The sequence below is a fragment of the Phalaenopsis equestris genome, unplaced genomic scaffold (assembly GCF_001263595.1).
Source record: "Phalaenopsis equestris unplaced genomic scaffold, ASM126359v1 Scaffold000098, whole genome shotgun sequence".
Classification (NCBI taxonomy): domain Eukaryota; kingdom Viridiplantae; phylum Streptophyta; class Magnoliopsida; order Asparagales; family Orchidaceae; genus Phalaenopsis; species Phalaenopsis equestris.
Genome location: NW_018164540.1, coordinates 619,934 through 642,009, shown reverse-complemented (window position 1 = coordinate 642,009; position 22,076 = coordinate 619,934). Strand labels below are relative to the sequence as shown.

Here is a 22,076-nt window from a genome sequence, read left to right as displayed (position 1 = left end):
TCGCCTAATTCCTATGTACTTACATAAATAGCACCTAAACTTCAGTTGTTACATTGTTGTCTTTTTCCTGTACCTAAAGATAGTAATAATATTAATGTGATATGAAAGATTTGGGATTTAATGTTATAAGTATAATGTTGGTGTTGATTAGACATCTAAATTTAAATATACCTTAAAATCCGTGCCACTATATAGCGTACCATCATAGCATCATCTAAATCGTCCGACTAATGGCCATAAAAGAACCTAAAACAACACCCAAAGCGTTTGAGATGATTAAAATGGACTATAATTCAGTAAACTTTGATATTGATGTCCTAATTAATAAGACAAAAACTTATTTTTATAAAATCGTAATATGACGTTTAAGTTTCGTTCATGAGGGGTTTTGGTATTAAAGTCTGATTAGTTTTGGTTGAGATTAATATTACGGTAATTATTTCGTTGTTTCTTGAACAATTGCAATGTTATTTTCTTATCATTATGATATCTGGTAAAACAATTATTAGCATATTTACAGTGATTATAAATTAAAATTGAGGCATTTACATACGTATATTAATGTCGCTAAAACAACAAGTCAGCTTAATAATTTAATAATCTGCTTATAAATAATCAATCAGCTGGCCCCAAACAGACCCTAAAAATGCCTCTTTTTTAACTTTTAAAATGGGAACTGCTTATATAGGAAAGGTAATACATCTGTAAAAATTGAATTTTAGGTATAAGATATATAAATACATAAAAAATTGAGAGTTATGTATGTAAATCTGACAATAAAATAACCCGACCAATAGCACGTTAATCAAACAAATTTTGTTTTTGATGTGGGAACAAAATTAAAATGAAGTAAAGAAGTATATATGACAGCATGGCTCAATTGCTGGTGCTAAGAATACTATCATAAACGACAATTTGTTGCAATTCTCCCCTTCCGCATGGATTGAAATAACATAATATCAGATTACAATTATCCCACAAGTTGTAAATTGGTTCTAACTTGATATTCACACATATTTTATAATTTTTCAGTAGATTTCAATGAATGAGCAACATAATATCACAAAATTCGAATCTCTGGACCTCATTAACGTTCGATCATTATAATTTTGGATGATTGATACCTGCAAACTTTGAATCTAAATACCACAAAATTTGTATGTATCTACATATCTAACATCTAAACATTCCATATTTACATGCATACCACTCAAATTTTCAATATCACATCAAAAAGACCGCAATCACTATTTTTTTTTAAATGAAATACACATTTTCATGCATATTTATAACAATAATGTGTTATAAGTGTAAATATCAAATTTTGTGGTATGTATGTAAATTTCCCTTTCCTTTTTTTTCAGTTTTCCAATACTTAAGTCATATAAGAAACAAATTCTAAAAAAATAAAAATAAAAAAAATTCAAACAACTTGGGAAAAATCTATTGCCTTGGTTCTAAACTTTATATTTTTGAGGAAATTGCAATATTTCAGTGCAGGACTCTACCAACTACCATAATGAGCTATGTCCTATATGGTCCAAGCATTGGTTTATTTGACAATAAAAAAAAGAAAATGTGTTGTAAATATGTAAAATTATTTCGCTATGCTGTCATCTAACTCATTCCAGGCTTCAAGCAATTTCTCCTATGTGATTTACTTGGGTTAAATCGCTATTACCGCAGCAATATAACTCAGCAGCTCTAACTAAGAAATCTCGGAAATCTTCATGAGAAACTGATTTCTGATAACTTACAGAAAAATTTCTGCTGCATGGTTCTGAGAATTGGGTTCCCATTCTCTCCAGTTCTTGCCTCACAGCCTGCATTGAGGGATGCAGGAAATATTTATAAGACATCTAAAACAATAGAAAAACAATATATTTGCTTCAGTAATTGGGTAAAATTGTGACTGAGATGGCAAACTAATGGAAGAAAAGGATAAAATGGCGAATAAAGATTTACAACTTGAATGTATGTGATATTCAAACATTACAAATTAAGGTAATGTTTAAGTTAATTTTGCTTCTGGTTGTGTTTTTTTTTTTTTTTCGGTTTTCAAAAACAAGCACCTAAGAGGCCGTGTATTTTGATTTGAAATAAAAGATATTTGATATGTTAAAAATATATTATTGCTTTCTTTATGTTTTGATTTGAAATAAAATGTGGTGGCCTGATAACTTTGCCATTAAATCTCTTGAGGAAAATTTACATATCCAACACGTATTCATGAATTTTTCAATACATACCACCTTACCTATGCATGAAACAGTGTATTTCACTTTCTAAAAGTTTAAATGGTGGTATTGTTGTTCAACCATCTGGGTCGACAACGTGTTAGATGCCAAGATCCTCGGATGCTTTCAAATATTGAAATCATTCTATGGTTAAGCATTGGTGTACATCATTCGAGCAGACATCGAGTTCAAAGTTAAAGACCCTCTAGTGGCCCAATCCCTGAAATCCTTGCATAAGATAGGAGGTTCCCCTTCAAATGCATATTAAGGGCCCGTTTGGGGCATCTTCTTTGGTGTGGTGGCGTTTTGAAAACGCACCTGGCCTGTTTGAGTAAACTGAGTTTTGGCAGCTTATGTGTTTTCAAAATGCAAAAAACAATGTCTTCACACCGCACCTATCTAGGTGCGGTGGCAGTTTATTGGCAGTGATCTGAATTTTCCAAAAAAACAAAAAATTTGTAATAGCCACCGCATCTAGCTTATCAGCAGATTATTCAATAAGCTGCAGCTGCCCCAAACATACCCTAAGTTTAAGACCGAAATTCCTAGTTGCAACGGTCAGCATCGTGCCTTACACCGATATTTCTTTCCCTTGGGTTGACATCGTGCTCATGGCCGAGATCCCCAAGAATTCATTGATCCAACCATTCAAAAATAATCATCTAAGGCGACTTCGTGCTAAATGTTGAGATCCTCAAAATTCTTCAATCAACTGGATTGTCATCGCGTTGAACGTCGAGATCCCCATAAGTCTTCAATCATTTGGGTCGACATCGTGCTCCATGTCGAGATCCCCAAGTGGATGTTCAGATTGCCAATGAAAGAGATACATTCTTTTGATACCCATTTCTAAGACGTTTACAAAAAGTCAGAGGTCCGTCTTTAAGGCTCGCCAAGTTTCTGAACATCAGACAAGAAACCTTCTGAATCTGTAAGCTTCAACCAGTTAAGTTGGAGAATCACGGATCCCCTTCTACTCAACTCTATGACTCAAATGGGTCCTGAATACCGGACTTAACAAGCGTCTGGCAGAGTCGTTGGCTGCTCTCTGCACTCAACAAGCAAAGGCCATAGTGTAAGAGCCCTCATCTTATCAGTATGACGATGACAAAAGTAGAAGCCTATTTATTGCTCAAGTCTAGGATTCAACTAGGTCTTGAAGGCCAAACTCAACAACCTCTTGACAAAGTCGATGGCTGCTCTTTGCACTCAACAAGCAAAGGTCGCAGTGGAAGAGCCCTTATTCGCTAATCTGATGATGGCAAGAGCATGAATCCACATGCAACCCCAGTCTGAGACTCAGGGGGGTCCTGAAAGCCGGACTCAACAAACCCATGGCCGAGTGTTTGGCTATTTTTCTCACTCAACAAGCTATAAGATTGTAGTGAAAAAAGCCCCCACTCTGTCAGTCTTATGAGGAAAGTTGTTCCACCTAAGCATATCCAACTTGACAAGCCCAAGCTATATAGATTCAAGAGATTTTTCGCAACTGATGGACGATTCGAGGCAGTATCAAACGAGACGTTCCTTATATAAGAACATTCATGCAGTTAACCAAAAAGAGAAATGTATGTATGTCCTATCACAAAATAAAAAAAGGGGGAACAAAATTTATATCACAAAGAAAATACGATGTCCGCTAATGGATAAAGGGTACATAAAAGTCAGATACAATAAAACAGTGCATCATGTCGACACTCAAAAATAAAAAAAAAATAAGAAAACCTATATCATGAGAGACAAGCCTACAAATTCTGAAGTTTTGACATAATCTCAACAAGAGTGGTACTCTGCCTCAGCGGCCTGTAGCTCCTCCACGGCCTGAGTCGGGGCAGACTCAGCATCAGGCATTGCCAGGTGGCAGACCTGAAGTCGACGCTGCTCTCTCTCAATCACCTGAGCCTATTTAGCGTGCTCTATATGAAGGCTGGCCTTACACGGCACACATCTCCAATCACCTTCAAGAGATTCTTCATCCTTCCAACCAAACTCGTGAGCAAAAGCAGTTCATGAGAGCCTGAAAACATCTGTCGTACTCATCTTGCGCTGCATCGGCTACCTCAAGATGCCTCTTGTGCATTGAACGTATTTCATGCGCCCCCTTTGCCCTGGATTGGTGGGCCAGGAACTTTGCTCCATAAATCTAAAGAATATGAAGAGCACGATTACGGTCAGCTCATTCAATGCTTCAAATCTGAAGAGATGGTGTCAACAAGGATGCCTGCATATTATTCTCCGAAGATGCAACACATGATGAAACAACTTGAAGTCAGCAATAACGTCACTAAGCAATGAGCTCAATACTTTGAGAGAATGCGGTATCAGAATAATCCTCACGTGTCAAGAAGAAATGACAGTCGTACCCCTAAAGGCCTAGGGTTTGTTGAACACAAACCTTGCCGAAAGACAAACAGTTACATCATAACAGATGGGAGAATTGAAGTTGAAGATGAAGAAAAGTTGAAATCATGAATGAAGTAAATCTCCCTAAAAATGAAGATGTAGAAGTCAAGCCCACTCCCAAAGAATTGTAAGATGGTGGACAAACTGCAACGATGGATGAGCTAAAGGAAATTAACTTGGGAACTGACAGTGAACCTTGCCCAACTTTCATTTTTGCTCTCCTTCCCGAAGTGAAGATCGAAGAAATAAGACTACTACTTTGTGATGCATTGCTTGGAAATATGTTGAGATGCAAGCTTATTTCCTAATGTGGCAATTCACATATTAGCAATCAAACCGGATGTAGCACCATTCAAACATGCTCCAAGGCAAATGAGATTGGAGATTGAAGAGCAGGTGATTACCGAGACTAAGAAACTTATCGAAGCTGGCTTGATCAGAGAAGAAAAGTACGAAAATTGGATAGCCAATATTATTCCTATGAATAAAAAAGAATGGGTGGATTCGTGCCTGCATCAACTTCAGGAATCTTAACAAAGCGTGTCCAAAGAATGACTTTCCGCTTCCAGTGTCAGAATTGTGGGTCAATAACACTTCTAACTATGATATTCTCTCATTTATGGGCAGATCATCGGGCTACAATCAAATCAAAATAGCTCTCAAAATGAAAAACACAGCCTTCAGGACGCCAATTGGCATATACTGCTACTTTCATGTCTTTCGACTTGAAAAATGCTAACGCGGCATATCAAAAGGCTATGACAAATATCTTTGACGAGCCGATACGCCAGAAGGTTGAATGCTATGTGGACGATCTGGTTGTCAAAAGCAAGGATCAGAATGATCATTTGGAAGATTTGAGAATTGTATTTGAAAGAAACATAAAGTTTGACCTCAAAATGAACTCTCTTAAATGTGCTTTTAGGTTTTTTCTTTTCTGAAAATTTCTTAGGTATACTATACGCCACAAAGGAATTGAGATCGACCAAGGTAAAATCAAGACGAACGTAGAGATACTTCCGCCGAAGAGTATGTGCCAACTTCGCTCGTTATGAGGACAACTCGCACTCATCTAACAATTCATATCAAACTTGTAAGGTAGATGTCAACCGTTCTCTAAATTGATGAATAAAAACGCTCCTTTCAAATGGGATGCAGAGTGCCGGGAAGCTTTTGATAGAATCAAGAAATACCTGCTAAACCTACTGATACTTGTAGCGCCAATTTCGGGGAAGCCACTTATTCTGTACACGACTGCATTAGAAGAGTCCCTGGGAGCATTGCTTGCACAACATAATGAAGAAGGTAAGGAGATATCTCTTTACTATATTAGCTAAAGGCTCGTAAGAGCAGAAGTGCGTTGCTCCCCCATCGAGAGACATTGTCTAGTGTTGATCTTTGCTGCCCAAAAGCTACACCTTTGCATGTTATCTCACAAAATCATACTCATCTCAATGATTGATCGGGTGAATTTCTTAATGACAAGACCAGCGTTGACAGGTCGCTTGGCTCGGCGGGCAATCCTTCTCTTGCAATTTGATGTCACTTATGTTCCCCAAAAGCCAATAAAGGGATGAATTCTAGCAGATTCCTTGGTTGTACAAGCTATTCCTGCAGAATCGCTCTGCTTATTGATGGCTTGCTTGATGAACAAGTTTTACTTATTCAGAAGAATGAGAGGCTGCAAATTTAAGAATTCTATTTCGATGGAGCCTCTTCTATTAAGTTTGTGCAACCTCTAAACCTCCTGATGACACGAGCTGGAAATTGGCATCGTCTTTGTCATCCCTGATGGAGGCATTATGAGATAATCATATGATTTTACTGAGCTACAAACTAATAATGAAGCTGAATATAAGGCACTGATAGCAGACCTTGAGATGGCCATCACATTAAAGATCAGATATCTACATATTTATGGTGATTCTCAACTCAACATAAACCAAGTGAGAGGCATTTATACAAGTTTGAGTTAGCTTACTATGACAAACGAGTTCTTCAGCTCCTCAAGCAAATCCCATAAGTTTCATTGACTCGAGTCTCCCGAGCTCAAAAAAGTAAGGTGGACAGCTTAGCAAAATTGGCTAAAGAAATGACAAATATGAACTTTGAACCCATGATGATTAATGTCATGACTCGTCAAGTGCTAGAGCCGACAAATCTACAATCCTCGCTGGAAGAGGGGTCAAGTGCAAGTCTACAGGATACAACTGCAATTGTTCCTCATTCTACCTTACAGATTACTATGCAAGCCCAATCAAATGAATCTCAGGTAGATCAAGAAGAATCTAAATCCGAGATAATCCCAGAAGGTCAGCAGGATATCTTTATGGCCGAAGAACAAGTTGAATGGAGACAACCCTTTATCGACTATTTCAAAGAGAGCAAATTGCTCATTAGTAAATCTATGTCAGCACAAATCAAGAAAAGGGCTTTATGGTGTACTTTTGTCAATGATACGCTATATCGTAGATCCTTTGAGCAAATATGGCTACGATGTCTAGGAATCGACGAAGTTGATAAGGTCGTCACAGAGATTCATGAAGGACTTTGTGACACACATTAATCTGGCCCTAAAATGTAATTCAAGATTAAAATAATGGGCTACTACTGGCCGTCAATGGTAAAAGATTATAGCAATCATGCCAAAAAGTGGCACGAATATCAGGTCCATGGGGATATGATACATCAGCACCTAATCCGTTATATCCGACTATAGCATACTGACAGTTTGAATGCTGGGGTACGGATATAATTGAACCAATTAATCCACCATCATACAAAGGAAACGTTTCATTTTAGTAATGATAAATTATTTCTCTAAATGGGTTGAGGTTGACACTAGTAACTTCTTTACTCTGAATATTGTCTATAGATTTTGTGTATCGAATTATCTCAGACAATGGTCCAGTCTTTAAAAGTACAAAATTTATAATTTTGTCGACCGACACAAAATTGATTGGCGATATTCCTCAATTTACAATCTAAGGGCTAATGGCTTGGCACAAAAATGACTGAAGCATTGTGGTTCTATTGAACCAGCTATAAAACGTCGACTAAAACCACGTCGTATTCTTTGGTGTTTGAAGCTGAAGCAGTTTTGCCATTTGAAGATGAGTTGTCATTACTTCGAGTAGCTATCCAGTACAACCTAACTCAAGAACAAAATACTCATTTACGAATGGAAGAGTTAGATGCTCTAGATGAGATCAAACTACAAGCTCAACAGAATCTTGAAACATATCAAGCAAGGATATCCAATGCTTTTGATCGAAACGGTGCGTCCACACGCATTCGGAAAAGGAGAACTAAGCTTGGTCCTGAGAAGATCAGTTATTCACAATAGAAGCATCGATGGTAAATTTGAGCCTAATTGGGATGGTCCTTACGTCATCGAGAAATTGTACCAAGGAGGAGTCTACCAACTCATCAACTTAGATGGTTAACTCCCAATGCGCCCATTAATGGTCGATACTTGAAGAAGTACTACACCTAAGCGCCAAATCAAAGAGTTTGCATCCAAAATGCTACGTCGACATGACAAGATCTCACTCTATCTTCTTATAATAAAAATTGTAGCACCAAAATATAAAATTCCCCTATTAAGACAGAGGGCATTTTATGTTATGTTATTTTTATTTTATTCTCATTTCGGTGACATTGTGCTAGACGCCAAGATCCCCAATGAGGTGCAAGCTGTGAGACTTAAAGTTATGAAGTTGGTGACCAAAAATATATCAAGTGAAGATGGAGGGAGTTGTTCCATTCAAACTTAGTTTTTGTTAATAAAATATCATTGTCAAGTTTTTTTGTTATGAAACTATTTCTTGTATAGGTTTATTTATATTAATTTTTGCCTTTTTTGTGGCATCCACACCATCTTGGTTTGTTGTATGTTTTCTCTAATTTTATAGTTTTGTGTTGATCTTTCATTTTCAGACAAGTTGCAATGTGTATCAAACCAACCGAATAATTTTTATTTTAGTGAGAAGCCTTCATTTACCCCTAATGAAAATTAGTTATCTAGAGTCCCTATTGAGGACTAGTTTTTGATAATTCCTATTGAGTTGTAGGAAAACTCTTCATCAACAGATAAATAGTCAAACCTTGGGGCAATCTAATATGCGATCAATATACGACTCAATAAGCTTTGTGGATTCTAAGTTTAATGATTTTTTACTCTATGTTGTTGAAGAAGTTAATTTTTTGTTGAGAAAGCTCTTTAGATAAACGGTTTTGTTGAATTGTAGATTGAAGTTGTTTTTCCATGACATTTTTTACAAAAATCTTCAATTTTTTAATCCTCTTATATAACTAATGGCAGAATGTTGTTGAAGATTTAAATTTTTATCTTCAAGCATTGAAGGACGCATGTCCCTTGAGGCAGGTAGAACTATTGATGCGGGTGCGGGCTTTTTCCCTCGCAAATGCAGGAAACAGTCGGCCGGCCGAACTGACTGGCATAAAGTGGTCGGTCCAGGTCACTACTGAATCGGGCAGCTTCCCTAGGGGGCGGGACTGTCGATTCCCCCCTCTATTGATCTCCTTCATATGGGAAGTCTTCAATCGTTGTTTTTTGGATTTGGCCTGCCGCCCACTCCTTCCTTTTCTGTGTGGAAGATTCATTTTCTTCTCTATGTAAGAGTCTATAAATTGTTGTTTTCTGGTTATATGGTTCAGTTTATATTGTTTCTACTTTCAATTATGAATGGACAGCCGATGGCGTCCTGTTTTCCCTATCTAGGATTGTATTCGATGAGTATGGTGGTGCTCCAGCTGTATCCAATAGGTAGGGTGGTGCTCTAGTTGTATTCCTTTCTTCCGGTGGTGATTATCCTCTCTGACTTCCACCTCCACCCTACCTCATTGCCGCCAACTGCTCTTCCAACAACCCCACCTCCTCCGAGAGCAAGCCTGTTGTCCACCCTGCTAAGTCCAGTATCCTACTACTTCCCCAACCGCAACTCTCTCCAACCGATTTCAGGTCAGCTGCAACTCCATCCAGCTCATCCCAGACCAGTCGCAACTACCTCCCGTCCCTTCTCCAGTTGCCGCAATTCCCTCCAGACCTACTATCTGCTGTTGCAACCCCCTCTTTCCAATTTTATGCTTGTCGTCAAGACCCCTTACCTCTTTCCTGCTTGCTATCATAACCCCCTGCCAACCTGCCTGCACCCCACAACCCTCCAGACTGACTACCTGCTACCGCCACCTTCCAACCAGCCCCTCATGCCCACTGTCCCGCCGCAACCCACCAATTTCATCCTCACTCTAGGGTGTCTTTTATGCTTGTGTTGTTAGTAACCTATTGTCAAGAGTGTTTGGTTATAATCCTATTAAATTTCAGCAATAATGTGTTGTTATTGTAATTTGGGTTAACTCTGTTATCAACTATACACTAAGCCTATCTAAGGATATAGGTTGGGACAAGATTCTTTTCGTGGATTACTCCCTCTTACTCATGAAATGATAACAAGCACTTCAAGTTTCCCCTTTAACTTTGCTTAATATTGCACTAATCAATATTTTTGGACCATTTAATGTAATATTGATTGATACTCTTTAGTGCAATGGATATAGATACTGTCTTTACATTAGATGCCTCTTCATGGGCCTAATTATTTGTAGACATCTCATTTGGAATTGAGATAACGATGAGCCACCCTATGTTGATGCCACCTCGTCATGGACTTCAAAAATGGATATGCTATTCTTTGTGCTCTTTTTTATCCATTGCATGTGACTAATAAACCCTTGAAAGTTTTTTATTGAGTACTTTGCCCAATGTTGTTTGTACTTTTTACTTTATTTGTTGGTGGGGCCTCTGGGAACCATCAAATAGGTGATAAGAAGTGTTAATATTTGCAAAAAAAATTTCGTTGAAAATTGAAATGGATTATACAATTGAAGAAGTAATTAAAAAAAACTCAATAGCATTGACACAAGGAAAGAAATTGCAAAGAAATCTAAAATATTCTTTGGCAGATGTCCCAATTGATGATAATTGATGACATGTAATTTTATAGACAACACAATGATCTAAGTGTATGAGGTGAATTGTTTGGTGGGGTGGTCGCACCATTTATGAAAGTCACCCTATATAGAAAAGTTGATTGTAGCTTGCCTCAATAGATTAGGCCAAGCCAGCGGACCTATGTTTGGGTAAAATAGTGATATAGGTACATGGATGAGTTAGAGATTTAAAACATTTAGTTTGTTTAAATTCTACGGAGGTTTCCTTTTTAAAAGAATAAAATGGAGTCCAAGCAGGTCCTGGTCATTTACACCAACCACATAGAATTTGAAATCTTAACTATGCGACACTTCGGTGCAGTTAACATTTTTTATAATTAAATGTTGCCAACCCAGTCTTACTATCTAGGTTTCCTTGATACATTTTGCTTAAAAAGTCTGCCTCCAAAAGCTTTCACTTGCTATCAATTCTTTCATACCACCATCATTCAAAAGATGACTATTTGCTCTCATTGTTATTGCATCCACTGTTAATCTGTTATATGGATCTATCAAGCGCACTTACGCATTATAATTTATAAAATCTAATATTATGAAGAAGATGAATAGTAGTGTGTGGGTAGGCTTGATAGATCCATGTATTAGATTCTATAATTAATTAATTATTCTCCTTTTTTTGTTAATATCAGTTAAATCAGCCCGTTTAAACTGTGTTCAGATGCATTTTACTTCAAAATAAATGATGTACTTTCGGTTCAGCCTTTGTTTAGCTCAACTCTCTCTAAACCCTTAAACTAAGTTTAACCTTTGTTTAACTCTTATTCAAAGCCACTACAATTCAAATCAAATCACACAGTTAAATTTCATTGCAGTTATGGCTGCAATATGATTCATTTAAAATTAAACTATTGAATGTATTCCTCTGAGATTAGACTCTGCAGCCTAAATCAAACCAGTAAATGTGGTTCAACTTTACTACCACCGTTGTTCTAGCTAGATGTGATATAAATTAATTCAGTAAGCATTTTTAAGCCTTACTTTTTATATAGTTCACCTCAAATAAACATGGTTCAACTTTAATTGCCATTCACTCTTGATTTAGCTCAAATCCCTTGTTTTCTATTTTGTTTACCTCAAACAAATTGATTCTTGATTTACTCTAAATAAATTAGTTCATACCTGATTTACCATAAATGATATTAGTCCAAGCCGGTTCTGCTTTAATTTAATTGATTCAGTTGTAATTCACTTTAAATAAGTACATTGCACTTAAATCAAAAATTGTTGGCCAAAAAAAAAAAAAAAATGGTTCTCCATGTAATTAGCTATTAGCTTCAGTTCCCATCATCACATTGGTCTGGCTTTAGCCTTGGCCAATCTTGCTTACCATGACCCACCCACTTTAACTGGCCAAATAACCTGAAACGCATGGCCACATCTTTTTGGAGTTTGCATTGCAAGAATACTTTTACGTATTTTCTAGGCTATATTGTTCTTTCAATGCGAGTATATCCTTTATAAACATTTTGAACTACTTTGATTCAAGCTGCTTTTAGTCTGCTCCTTTCCATTCGACATTTCTTAGAGCCTGTAAAAAATTTCATTTAATGGGTGCATTTTATACCCTTGTAAATATCCAAATCACCTAAATCTTTTCATTATCTTACCTTCAACTCCGTTATCCTTCTAATCAAATCATTCATCATTATATTTTTTTTATTTATGCCACACATCCGTCTTCACAATGATTACTTAGGCTTTTAATAACTTTAAAACTTGCACTTGATTTGCTCTGACATTCATTCGAGTCATGACATCAAAATATGTGCAACTCTCGTGTATATATATATACGTTGAAATTTATTCTAAACTACATTCAATTAACTGATGATTATTCAAATCAGGCCAATTTGTGGAAATATATTGAGATGCCTGCTACGGTATATGATAGAAGTTCAGGCCAAAGAGTATGGTATGCCAGTGTCTGGGGTGCTTTTTGAATTTTCAGAGCCCACGCTAACCAAAATGCTTTCAAGTTTGCGCCACCATAGTATGCATCTAACATGCTTTCCCTTCATCATCTGCACCATTATCAAATATAGCATGCTCAGGTTCATCACTTTGGTGATGGTTAGTTTTCCACCTCCAAAGACAACCCGCTTTACACCTTGAAGCTTTCCATATACTATGATAAAAAGAAAACAAAAATAATAAAGAGTCGTAGATTTCTTTCCAGCAATATTAATTTCATCAAAAAATTCATTTGTTGACCTTTGGGACTAGTTTAACCTTTGCTTATTAGGTGAGCCTTAGGGCCCAGGGCCCGTTTCGGGGCTCTTATTGGGAGTGGCGGCGTTATGAGTACGCCGCCTCCCTGTTTGATAAGGGCGTTCGGTTCAGCGTTTTCTCATCGCAGTGCATCCGTGTCCGATAAAACAAATAGGAGATTCGACATTGTGCGAGCCCCGCGTCCGGTGTTAGAGATCTGCGTTACCCTAGGAATTCCAAAGGTGCCCTCGATATCCCTTGTCGTCTCCCTCGTTGGTTTCCTTTTTGGTTTGTCGCCCTAGAGGAGATCGAACTTTCTTCCTTTCCTGTTTTCTTTGCTGATCATCAGGTATCCATTTAATTTCCCTAATTGCGATCCCTGAAATGCTTTCTTTGCACTGATCTATGCAAGAAACGATCGTTGGTTTCCTTTCTGATCCATACAAGCACCGAAATTTTAGATCTATGGCATTAGTTGTTTATGACATCCACTACGTTTTAGCATTTTCTCTGGTTTTTGGTTTTTAGGGCATTTGAGATAGTTTGGCATTTTATCTGGCTGTTGGATTTGTGTTGCTAGCTGCGATCCTGGAAACCAGGTTGTTGGTTTGTGTTTATCTTTAGAAGTGTAGATATGTGGCATTTTATTTGAGATACTTTCAAGCATATCAGATAATTGAAATGTGGCTTTAAAATTTCAGGCATCTGTTTTGTGTCATGAGATATTAGGCATTTTATCTGGTTTTTAGCTATAGTTCATGAGATATTTGGCATGTGTTGTTTGCTTGGAGGTATTGACTCTGAGTATTAATTTCATTTGTTGTATAACTTACATATAAAATGAAAGTCTTGTAATGGTTCTCACTAAAGTTCGAAATATTTGTGGCATAAATGTCAAAATTAATGTATATGTGTGAATATTCAGGACATCTTACATATATGCCACTTTACAGCTTACACATTTCAGATATTTGGTTATTTGGATTCAAACAGTATTTATAGTAATGTGTGATTCAAACAGTAATTTGATATTTGGGATTCAAACAGCATCCACGTATGCCATTTTGAAGCTTTTACACATGTTTGTGGGATTCAAAGGCAGTCCCTAATATGTGATATTTGGTTATGGATTTTCATTTGTATTTGGGATTCAAACAGTAAAGCATTTACGCATGCCTCTTTAAAGAATGCAATGATTCTTATGTTGAAGTGGAATGCAGTCATTCTTATCAATCGGTTCTTAGGCAACATGAATATTTCTCGAATGTAAATTGCAAGTAAAAGAAAATGCATTACTTTTCTTTTTTTGTAGCCTGACTAAATGGTTACCTATGTAATTTTAAAGATTTCTTTAATAAAACTTTCGTTGATTGCCTTCTGTGGACATAGGTCATTGACCGAACCACATAAATCATTTGTGTCTTCATATATTTATATTTTGTTTTTCATCAAATAACTATGTTGTTGTTTGTATTAGGTTTTAGATCGCAGTGACTTTAACATGTGTTTTACTTTTGTGATGACAGGCTGGGAAGGGAGTGCACATGACAGTCGGATTTTCACCTTTGCCACTAGGAATAGATCGTAGTGTTTCCCTCACCCCCCATCAAGTTAGTTTTGCTTGAACAATTTCTGTATCTGAGCAGGTAATATTTTATATTAACAGTGTTTTTCGTACCAAGAAAATATTATCTAGTTGATGTCGGATATTCTATGCAAAGTGGATACCTGAAGCCATATCCTGACACAAGATATCATCTTCCTGATTTCAAGCGAGCAAGTGGCACCGTCCGTGACAGAAAGAAAATGTTTAATAAACGTCATTCATCTTTACGCGGGGTATTTGAAAGAACATTTGAAGTTTGGAAGAAGAAATGGGTCATCCTACGTGATATGTCGTCGTATCCATTCCAAAAGCAGATGCATATTGTGGTTGCAACAATGACACTACATAACTTCATCCGAAGGCATTCCTTACGATCAGATACAGACTTCAGTATGACTGACAATGATGACTTGCATGTCTTCGAGCAACCTCCAGGAATTGTGGGTGAGCATTCATTACCTGAGGATGATATAGACAGTAATGAATTTGAAGATCATGATGGTGAAGGTTTGGTTAATATGATAGCTTTAAGAGAGTCTATCACAGATGTTATATGTGGATGTTGATCTACCAAGTTTTTGTTTAAAAAGATTACAGGTTGATATTCATATGCATTTAGTTTTGGTTTTTTTTTTTAAATATCTTGAGCTGACATTTGATTTATTCGTTGTTTTCGCAGTTATACCAACATTACCTCTAGGATATCAGTTACAATCAGAGGTATTTTGTGTTATTGTGGACTACCATTTCGGATGCTCACGTCACGTTAGCCTTATTGTTTTGGAAGGCAGTTCTACGGTTGTGCCAAGGGTGTTTCAGCTGGTTGTAGTTTCTTCCAGTGGGTTGATAGTCTCACATATTACACTGCTAGTAGTTATGCCAACAGTCATGGGAATCCGGTGTTTTTCGAGTTTGATAGTGCAGCCGATGAGAAGCGTACCCAGAGTTTAAAATTAAATATTTTAATATTTCTCATTGTAGTTGTACTTGTCTTTGTACTTTTTTTATTTATTCCGGTACTCATGAGGGTGTGAGAACTGTATGTAATCTCTTAGAATTGATCTATGATGATCTTATGTTTCTGCATTATTATATGTTTTTGTTCTACCAATAATCAATTTTGAATAAGTTGCCCCAAACAGTTTTATTAGACAGGGGCAGAAATATCATTTAACCACCAATAAGTTAATCTAAATAAACTGCCCCAAACAGCAAGCCAGATCAGAATAATCTACTTATCAGCAGATTATAAATAATCTACAGCTGCGCCAAACAGACCCTTTGTCCTATATGGGGGATGCGACATCTTACTCCCAATGGCCTCCTCCATTGCACTACCTTCAAGGCTTTATTTCATCCGTGCTCCTAAGGTGATCCACAATCATGATGAGGAGATAAAATCTCCACTCCCTATTAGCCTCAAAGCTTATGTCGCGCCACTTGTGGGATATCATTTAAGTTTTGCTCTCGAACCAAACCTCAATTTTAAGATAAACGTCATCCTACTCCAATTAATTCCTCTTGTGCCAAATTAAATCCTAAGAACAAAAAGCTATTTTTATGGAAAAAGTGATTTTTATTATTTTTTCGGCCAAAAGGTTGCTTGAGATTTTTTTAGATTTATCGAAAATATTTCAAGTAAAAAATAACCTTAAAAACATTCCAAATTTTGTAAAACCTTTCTTAAAAAAAATTGTTTATATATATATATATATATATCTGTGTGTGTGTGTGTGTGTGAAATCGTACCTGTATTCTATATTTTTGTTAAGATTCTCTATGACTTGAATCCCAAAATGTTTTGAATAATTTATTAATATCATGTTTAAGGTTTTCAAACACCCTCATTTTCAACATTTATGATAGATGTTTTTAGTTTAAAGGTTAAGCATCTAAGATGTACGCTTGAGCCTCCTAAATCAATTAGGTTCAAAATTTTTAGCAACTTTTTGCATTAAAGCTGCATGTATAAACTGAAATTAAGAGTGGTGGAGAGCAAATTGGTTCATGACGATAAGAGAAGGTCCACATAGTCATTAATGTTTCTCTTATATAATTATATCACATGGGAGAGATTCTTATCCATCAGAGTTTTTTGGATCTATGTGATACAGTGTCAAAAAATAAAGGAGTAACTCCTAGAATTCCTTTGCTCAATCAAATTCAAATTTTAGTAAAATCCAAAAATCTTTAGGCAACCTAAGAATAAACAAAAAATCAAATTACTTAGAAAACTAATTTGGAGACTCAAAATGAACAAAAAAACATTCAAAAGAATTAAACACTCCTCAATGAATCCAATGGTGCCAAAATCTCCAAAATTCAACACATAAATGGCCTATATTAAGTGAAGTATTTGGATCAAAAGTCGAATGCATCTTGGACAAATGTTTAAATTTGTTCAACAATTAGCTTTATCGCATGTGAAGTCTTTTATGGTTTGTACATGAAAGGTGTTGGGGGCACTTCAAACAAATCCCTGACATCTCTTAACATTAGCAAACTATCAGTGCATCAATGCATCAAATTGCACCACCAAATGCTTGTTATTTTGTAGTTCGTCAAAAAAATTCTAAATTTTTTGGATCCATTGCACATCCATAGATCGTGAGCCACTCATGACAAATGTTTGTTTGGAAAAAGATGACATTTTAATATAAAAATATATTGCTATTCCAATCTTATTTTTTGGCAACAAATTTTCATTAAATTATTGTTCTCTTATCATCACAACTTTGATGCTCCATCCTCATTCGACTCGTGATGTTAAGATCGACAAGATGGTCTAATTAAAGTATGAACTTGATAAATCATTACTAGTTGGCTCCATCAATCCACCACTATCAACCACCTAATCTGCCTCTACCACAGTTGAATAGACTATACGTAAACTTATTCAATAAGTTCTCAATCACGGAAAGGCACAATCTACATCTTTTATTATCACCGTCTAAAAGAATTGTTTTGGCATATCAGGGGCATCCTTATCAATATTTATAAATTGCATTACTTTAGTTCATCTAACTTGAGATTGTTTTATAGGCCACATTTAACATGATGGAATTTGCATTGCATAGTTTACCATAGCGCTATTATTTTACTTGCAACTGCGAAAAAGGTGAGTTGTGCTCAACCTTTGATGCATTGTCATGGCCCAATACACGCACAATAGTTTGCTTTGTTTTCTAGTGCCTTCACTGCCAATGATCTTTTTTTTCAAAGATTCTACTTAAAAAAGTATATGTCATTTCTCTCTCTTTAACTTGATTAATTCTGCCTATAATATTGGAAATATATTAGGTGAATGAGATCAACTCTCTTTCTTTATAGACCTATTTCTTGCACTCAATAGTTTTCAGTTTAGAAAATTGTGTACTCATCCTGTAATATGTCATATTGACTTCAATTTTTTTCTTCTTTTTACTTGTTGCAAAGATTTGTAGAAGCAACTCTTCTGAATTGACGTAGATATTAAGCAACAAAATGCCCAAACTATGCACTCTTTCTTTCTATTAAAATAGATATTCAAGTCACTTTAATATTGCTATAGTAGTTCCACATGAATATGGCACATCTTAGAAGTGCACACTAAATTAGAAGCATTCAAAAATATTTCTGTATTCTACAAAGTGAAACACCTAACAAACAAAGCTAATTTAGATGACATAATTTTAAATGAACAAGGAAAACATGCAAAAAACACCTAATCAGTATTCTATCAATAATGTTAGTGTAATGAGAGAAGCTAATCTACTAGATGAAGTAAACTAAAAGTTAGAAAAGAGGTAAAAAAAAACCTTTTATGCATTTGCAACCTCTAAAAATGCTAAGAAAATAGTTCTTTTCCAAACAAGGGTATTAGACAAGTTCAAATTTTGATTTTCGCACAAACAATGTGTATAATAAATGAGTACAATAAATAAAAAAAAAGAAAAATGTGAACAGTAGAATTAATGCTGCCTAGATGATCGAGTAGCATTAAACAAACAATCTGCTCAAAGGGTTTGAAAATTTGTGAGTGAAATTTCTACCTAAGTTTTTGTTTTATTGTTTTTATTTTTATTTTTAAATTTTTAACCTAAGTTACCAAGGAGTTAGATATGATAAATAGTAGATGTCGGGAAGAAGCAAAACACAAAAAACAGCAAACATGAGGTTTATACTGATTCAACAAGAATACATGTCCACTTTGAGGCTAGCTCCCCTGAAGCAAACTAAATTTAGTAAGTTCACTGAGCGCAATAACAAAAAGGCTTCCGGGAGAGAAAGAAAGAGAAAAGGTAATAGAAATAGGAAACTCTACCATAGCCTGGCGCTAGCAAAAGAACAGCAAGAACAAGCGTACTGAGTCTCATGAAGCTTCAAAAGCGGTGAGAGCACTATTGATTTTCAAGTAGTAGGAGTTCAAGAGAACTAAGAAGCTGCAGCAGTGGGTGATGATGAATAAATTCACATGTAGTTGCCTAGTTGGCCAAAATAGCTAGAAAATACATTGCCGAGAGGATTCTAAAATGCAAAACGTTGCAACGATGGTGCACACACAGGTGGGAGACCGATACGTAATGTTCAATGTGCATAAGGCATGCAACATGCTGGGATGATGTGCTAAATAAAATATCTACAAAATAGTTGTCTGGAAAAATAAATAAATAAAATCTTAGGTGGTTGAGTGCAACAATGACTAACATGCAGCATCTTTGAGGTATCTAAGTGAAATGTAGAGCTACGAGCCTGTTATGTACCGTGCAAGTAGTCTGGTTGTTGTTCTGGACAAATAACAGGGTCAAGAACTTGAAGAATCATACAGTTGTCCTCAAAGAAGGGCTAAGGACAGCAGGGAACATAAACCTGGGAAGACCTGCTCCCGCTAAGAGGATGCAAAGAGTAGGATGCACTGAGATGGATTGTGAAGTTTCCTGAATCGAATTGTAGGGGGATGAAAGATTCCTGCGTATGACCTAAACTTTCAGGAGCAGAACTTGGAAGACAGAGATTGCTTCTGGAGTCGAATTTAACTTTTGTTTACAATGGAGAAAAAACACAAGAAGTTAATATAAAATAGAGAAAACTAACAGGCATGAAAGAAGCAAAAACTTACTTATATCCTGAAAGAGTCAGCCAATGTCAAACCAAGTTCAGCAAGCTCAAAGAATAAAAAATAAATAACGGACTTGGATAACATCATATAGGTTAAAATCATAATTCAAAATATGAGAATCATATTCCTTAGAGTATCTCTAAACGGAGACAATGAGATGGGCGAGGAATAAAAGGCCATATGATGAGTCTGTTCCCAAGCAAGCGCATGGTCAACAGAAAAAATTCATAATGCTTCAGCGCTGACAGTTTGATCGAACAGATCATGATCTCATATGAAGCGAACCAAAAAGAAAAACCCTATATAACTCAAAACAACAGAAGTAAAAACAGCAGTTAAAATGAACCGACAAGAACACAAGATTGTTGAGAAAAAGAACTAATAGAAACCAACCTTTAGCAAGCTCAGCTCGAACTTAGGAACTCCAATCTGGCCTACAGTTAGCGCGCCAAAGAAATTCCCCAGAAGCGCAGCATCCGGCACGGCCAAGCCCCAGCTCAACCCCACAACAAACCCACCCAAAAAACTATCTCCGGCGCCGGTCGGATCGATCTGAACAACCGGGAATGGAGCAACCTTCACCTCCCCTTCCTTCCAATATACGCTGCACCCATCCTTCCCCTCCGTGACTATCACGCAGCAAACCTTCCTCACTTCCTCTAAATCCAGAAAGGGCGCCTCGTCAGCCGACGCCTTCAGAAAATCGATTCGAGGAATAAACTCCAAAAAAGCAGTGCTCCTCAGCGGAGCAAGTCCCACGGTTCCGTCGCCCGAGTCAAAAACCCGAATTAGCCCCTGCACGTCGACCAACATAACGCGGCACAGATCAAGCATGAGGGCTAGGGTTTCCGGAAGAATCTCCCCAGCAACTCCAGCAGCGAGACCGAAGTCGAATCTGCATAAGGGGAGATCGGAAGGGAAGATCGATTCGCAGGCACGAACACGATGAAGAATGCGGTCTCCATGGTAGCCTCCACCGGATGCGGAAGGGAAGTGGGCGTGGAAGAGGGTCGTTCGAGAAGAGGTGGAAGTGATGGGTGCGTTGGAGACTGAGTAGGAGAAGTCGGAACCGACCTTAGAGATGTAGATGGAGGGATTTCGGGAGAGGGGATCGAGGACGTTAGAGAGAAAAGAGGCGGCACCGCCTAGGCCTTCTCCGACGACAACGCCGTCGCGGAATATGACATCATGGCAGTAGTTCCCGACGACTAGACCACCACCGCCCGCCGACGATTTCGGATGGCAGTGATCTTCCATGGTCTCCTCTTCCCCGGCCATGGAGAATTATGCCCTTCTCCCGCATCCCGGGTCGGAGGAGAGATGGAAAGCGGAAGAGAAGGGCGTACTACTCCTGCATGCCGTGATCGAAATTGCTGGTTGCTGATACGGCAGGCGCATCGTACGTGGCGGTCCGTAACGTATTAAATATGGGCATTTACATACCGGCCACCCAATTCCTAGGTATTTACATATTTACCACCTAAAGTTCCCCTTTTTTAAAAAATTATTACTACTACCCAAATCTGATATAAAAGTAAATAACTCCATTTTAACTATAAAAAAAGGGTGAAAGATATCTATTCATGCACAAATAAATTTACATGAGTATTCTTTAAAGTTTTGGTGTTAGATACACAAATACATAAGAGTTGAGTGGCATGCATGTAAATATCTCTAATTATATATGCAAATATAATTACTTTTTTTTAACTTTAAATGAATCTCTCCAACATTTATTAATTAGTATGAATGTCCCCATCTCTTTTAAAGACTTAGTTCCAAATTAAGAATCTATATAAATAATGTATTGCTTGAAATAGAGGCAACCAACACTAAAGTTAAAAAGAATTATTCTTGCATCTTTTTCTCCCAATCCACGAGAGACATTGATGGAGAAAGTGAGAAGCGGCAAAGAGGAAGGAGCGCACATTGTTACTATGCGAGCGAGGTCGTGGTAGGTTGCACACGTAATTATTGACCAGTACTGGTGTGAAGTAAGGAAGAAGACTTGATCCCTAATAGAAAAAGAGGAACTCTTGTGTTTACGATAGGAGTCCTCGCGTAGAGAGAAGTAGGAGGAAGGACGACGACACGTATGGTGTTGGGTTGAGCCGCTATCGAAAGCAGAGGAAGAAGAAAGGTGGGATCATCTCCAACCCTACATTTGCGGGTTCAAAAAGTTGAATGAGAAGAGGAAGAAGTTGAGGGAATAAGTAGAGGTGTGAAGGAGAAAGAGGAGCGAAGCTGAGCATGCGATATAGAAGTGTCAAACAAATTGTAGTTTCTTCGAGCAAGAAGGATTCCTTTGCAGGGTTCGAGCTGAAGAGGTGGAATAGAAGCATTAGAGAAGGAGGGCTCTGCGTGGGTTAAACCACATTATGGCAAGGGTTTAAAAATAAATTTGTGAAATTATTTTGTTATTAATTATTAATTATTGATATTAAGGTTTAATTAATTCGGATTCAAGTTTTAAAAGTTTCAATTTTAGATT

At 37.0% G+C, this 22,076-nt stretch overlaps 1 protein-coding gene across 1 annotated transcript; it reads right to left on the bottom strand.

The window, feature by feature from the left end:
• Positions 1–1,432: 1,432 nt before the first annotated feature.
• Positions 1,433–20,986, bottom strand: LOC110020493 (inositol 3-kinase). Its single transcript, XM_020718616.1, has 2 exons — positions 19,979–20,986; positions 1,433–1,823 (listed from the first exon to the last, which is right to left on the bottom strand). Exons 1-2 carry the CDS (start codon positions 20,861–20,863, stop codon positions 1,635–1,637), a joined length of 1,074 nt encoding a protein of 357 aa, XP_020574275.1. The 5' UTR covers positions 20,864–20,986; the 3' UTR covers positions 1,433–1,634.
• Between the last annotated feature and the right edge of the window lie 1,090 nt (positions 20,987–22,076).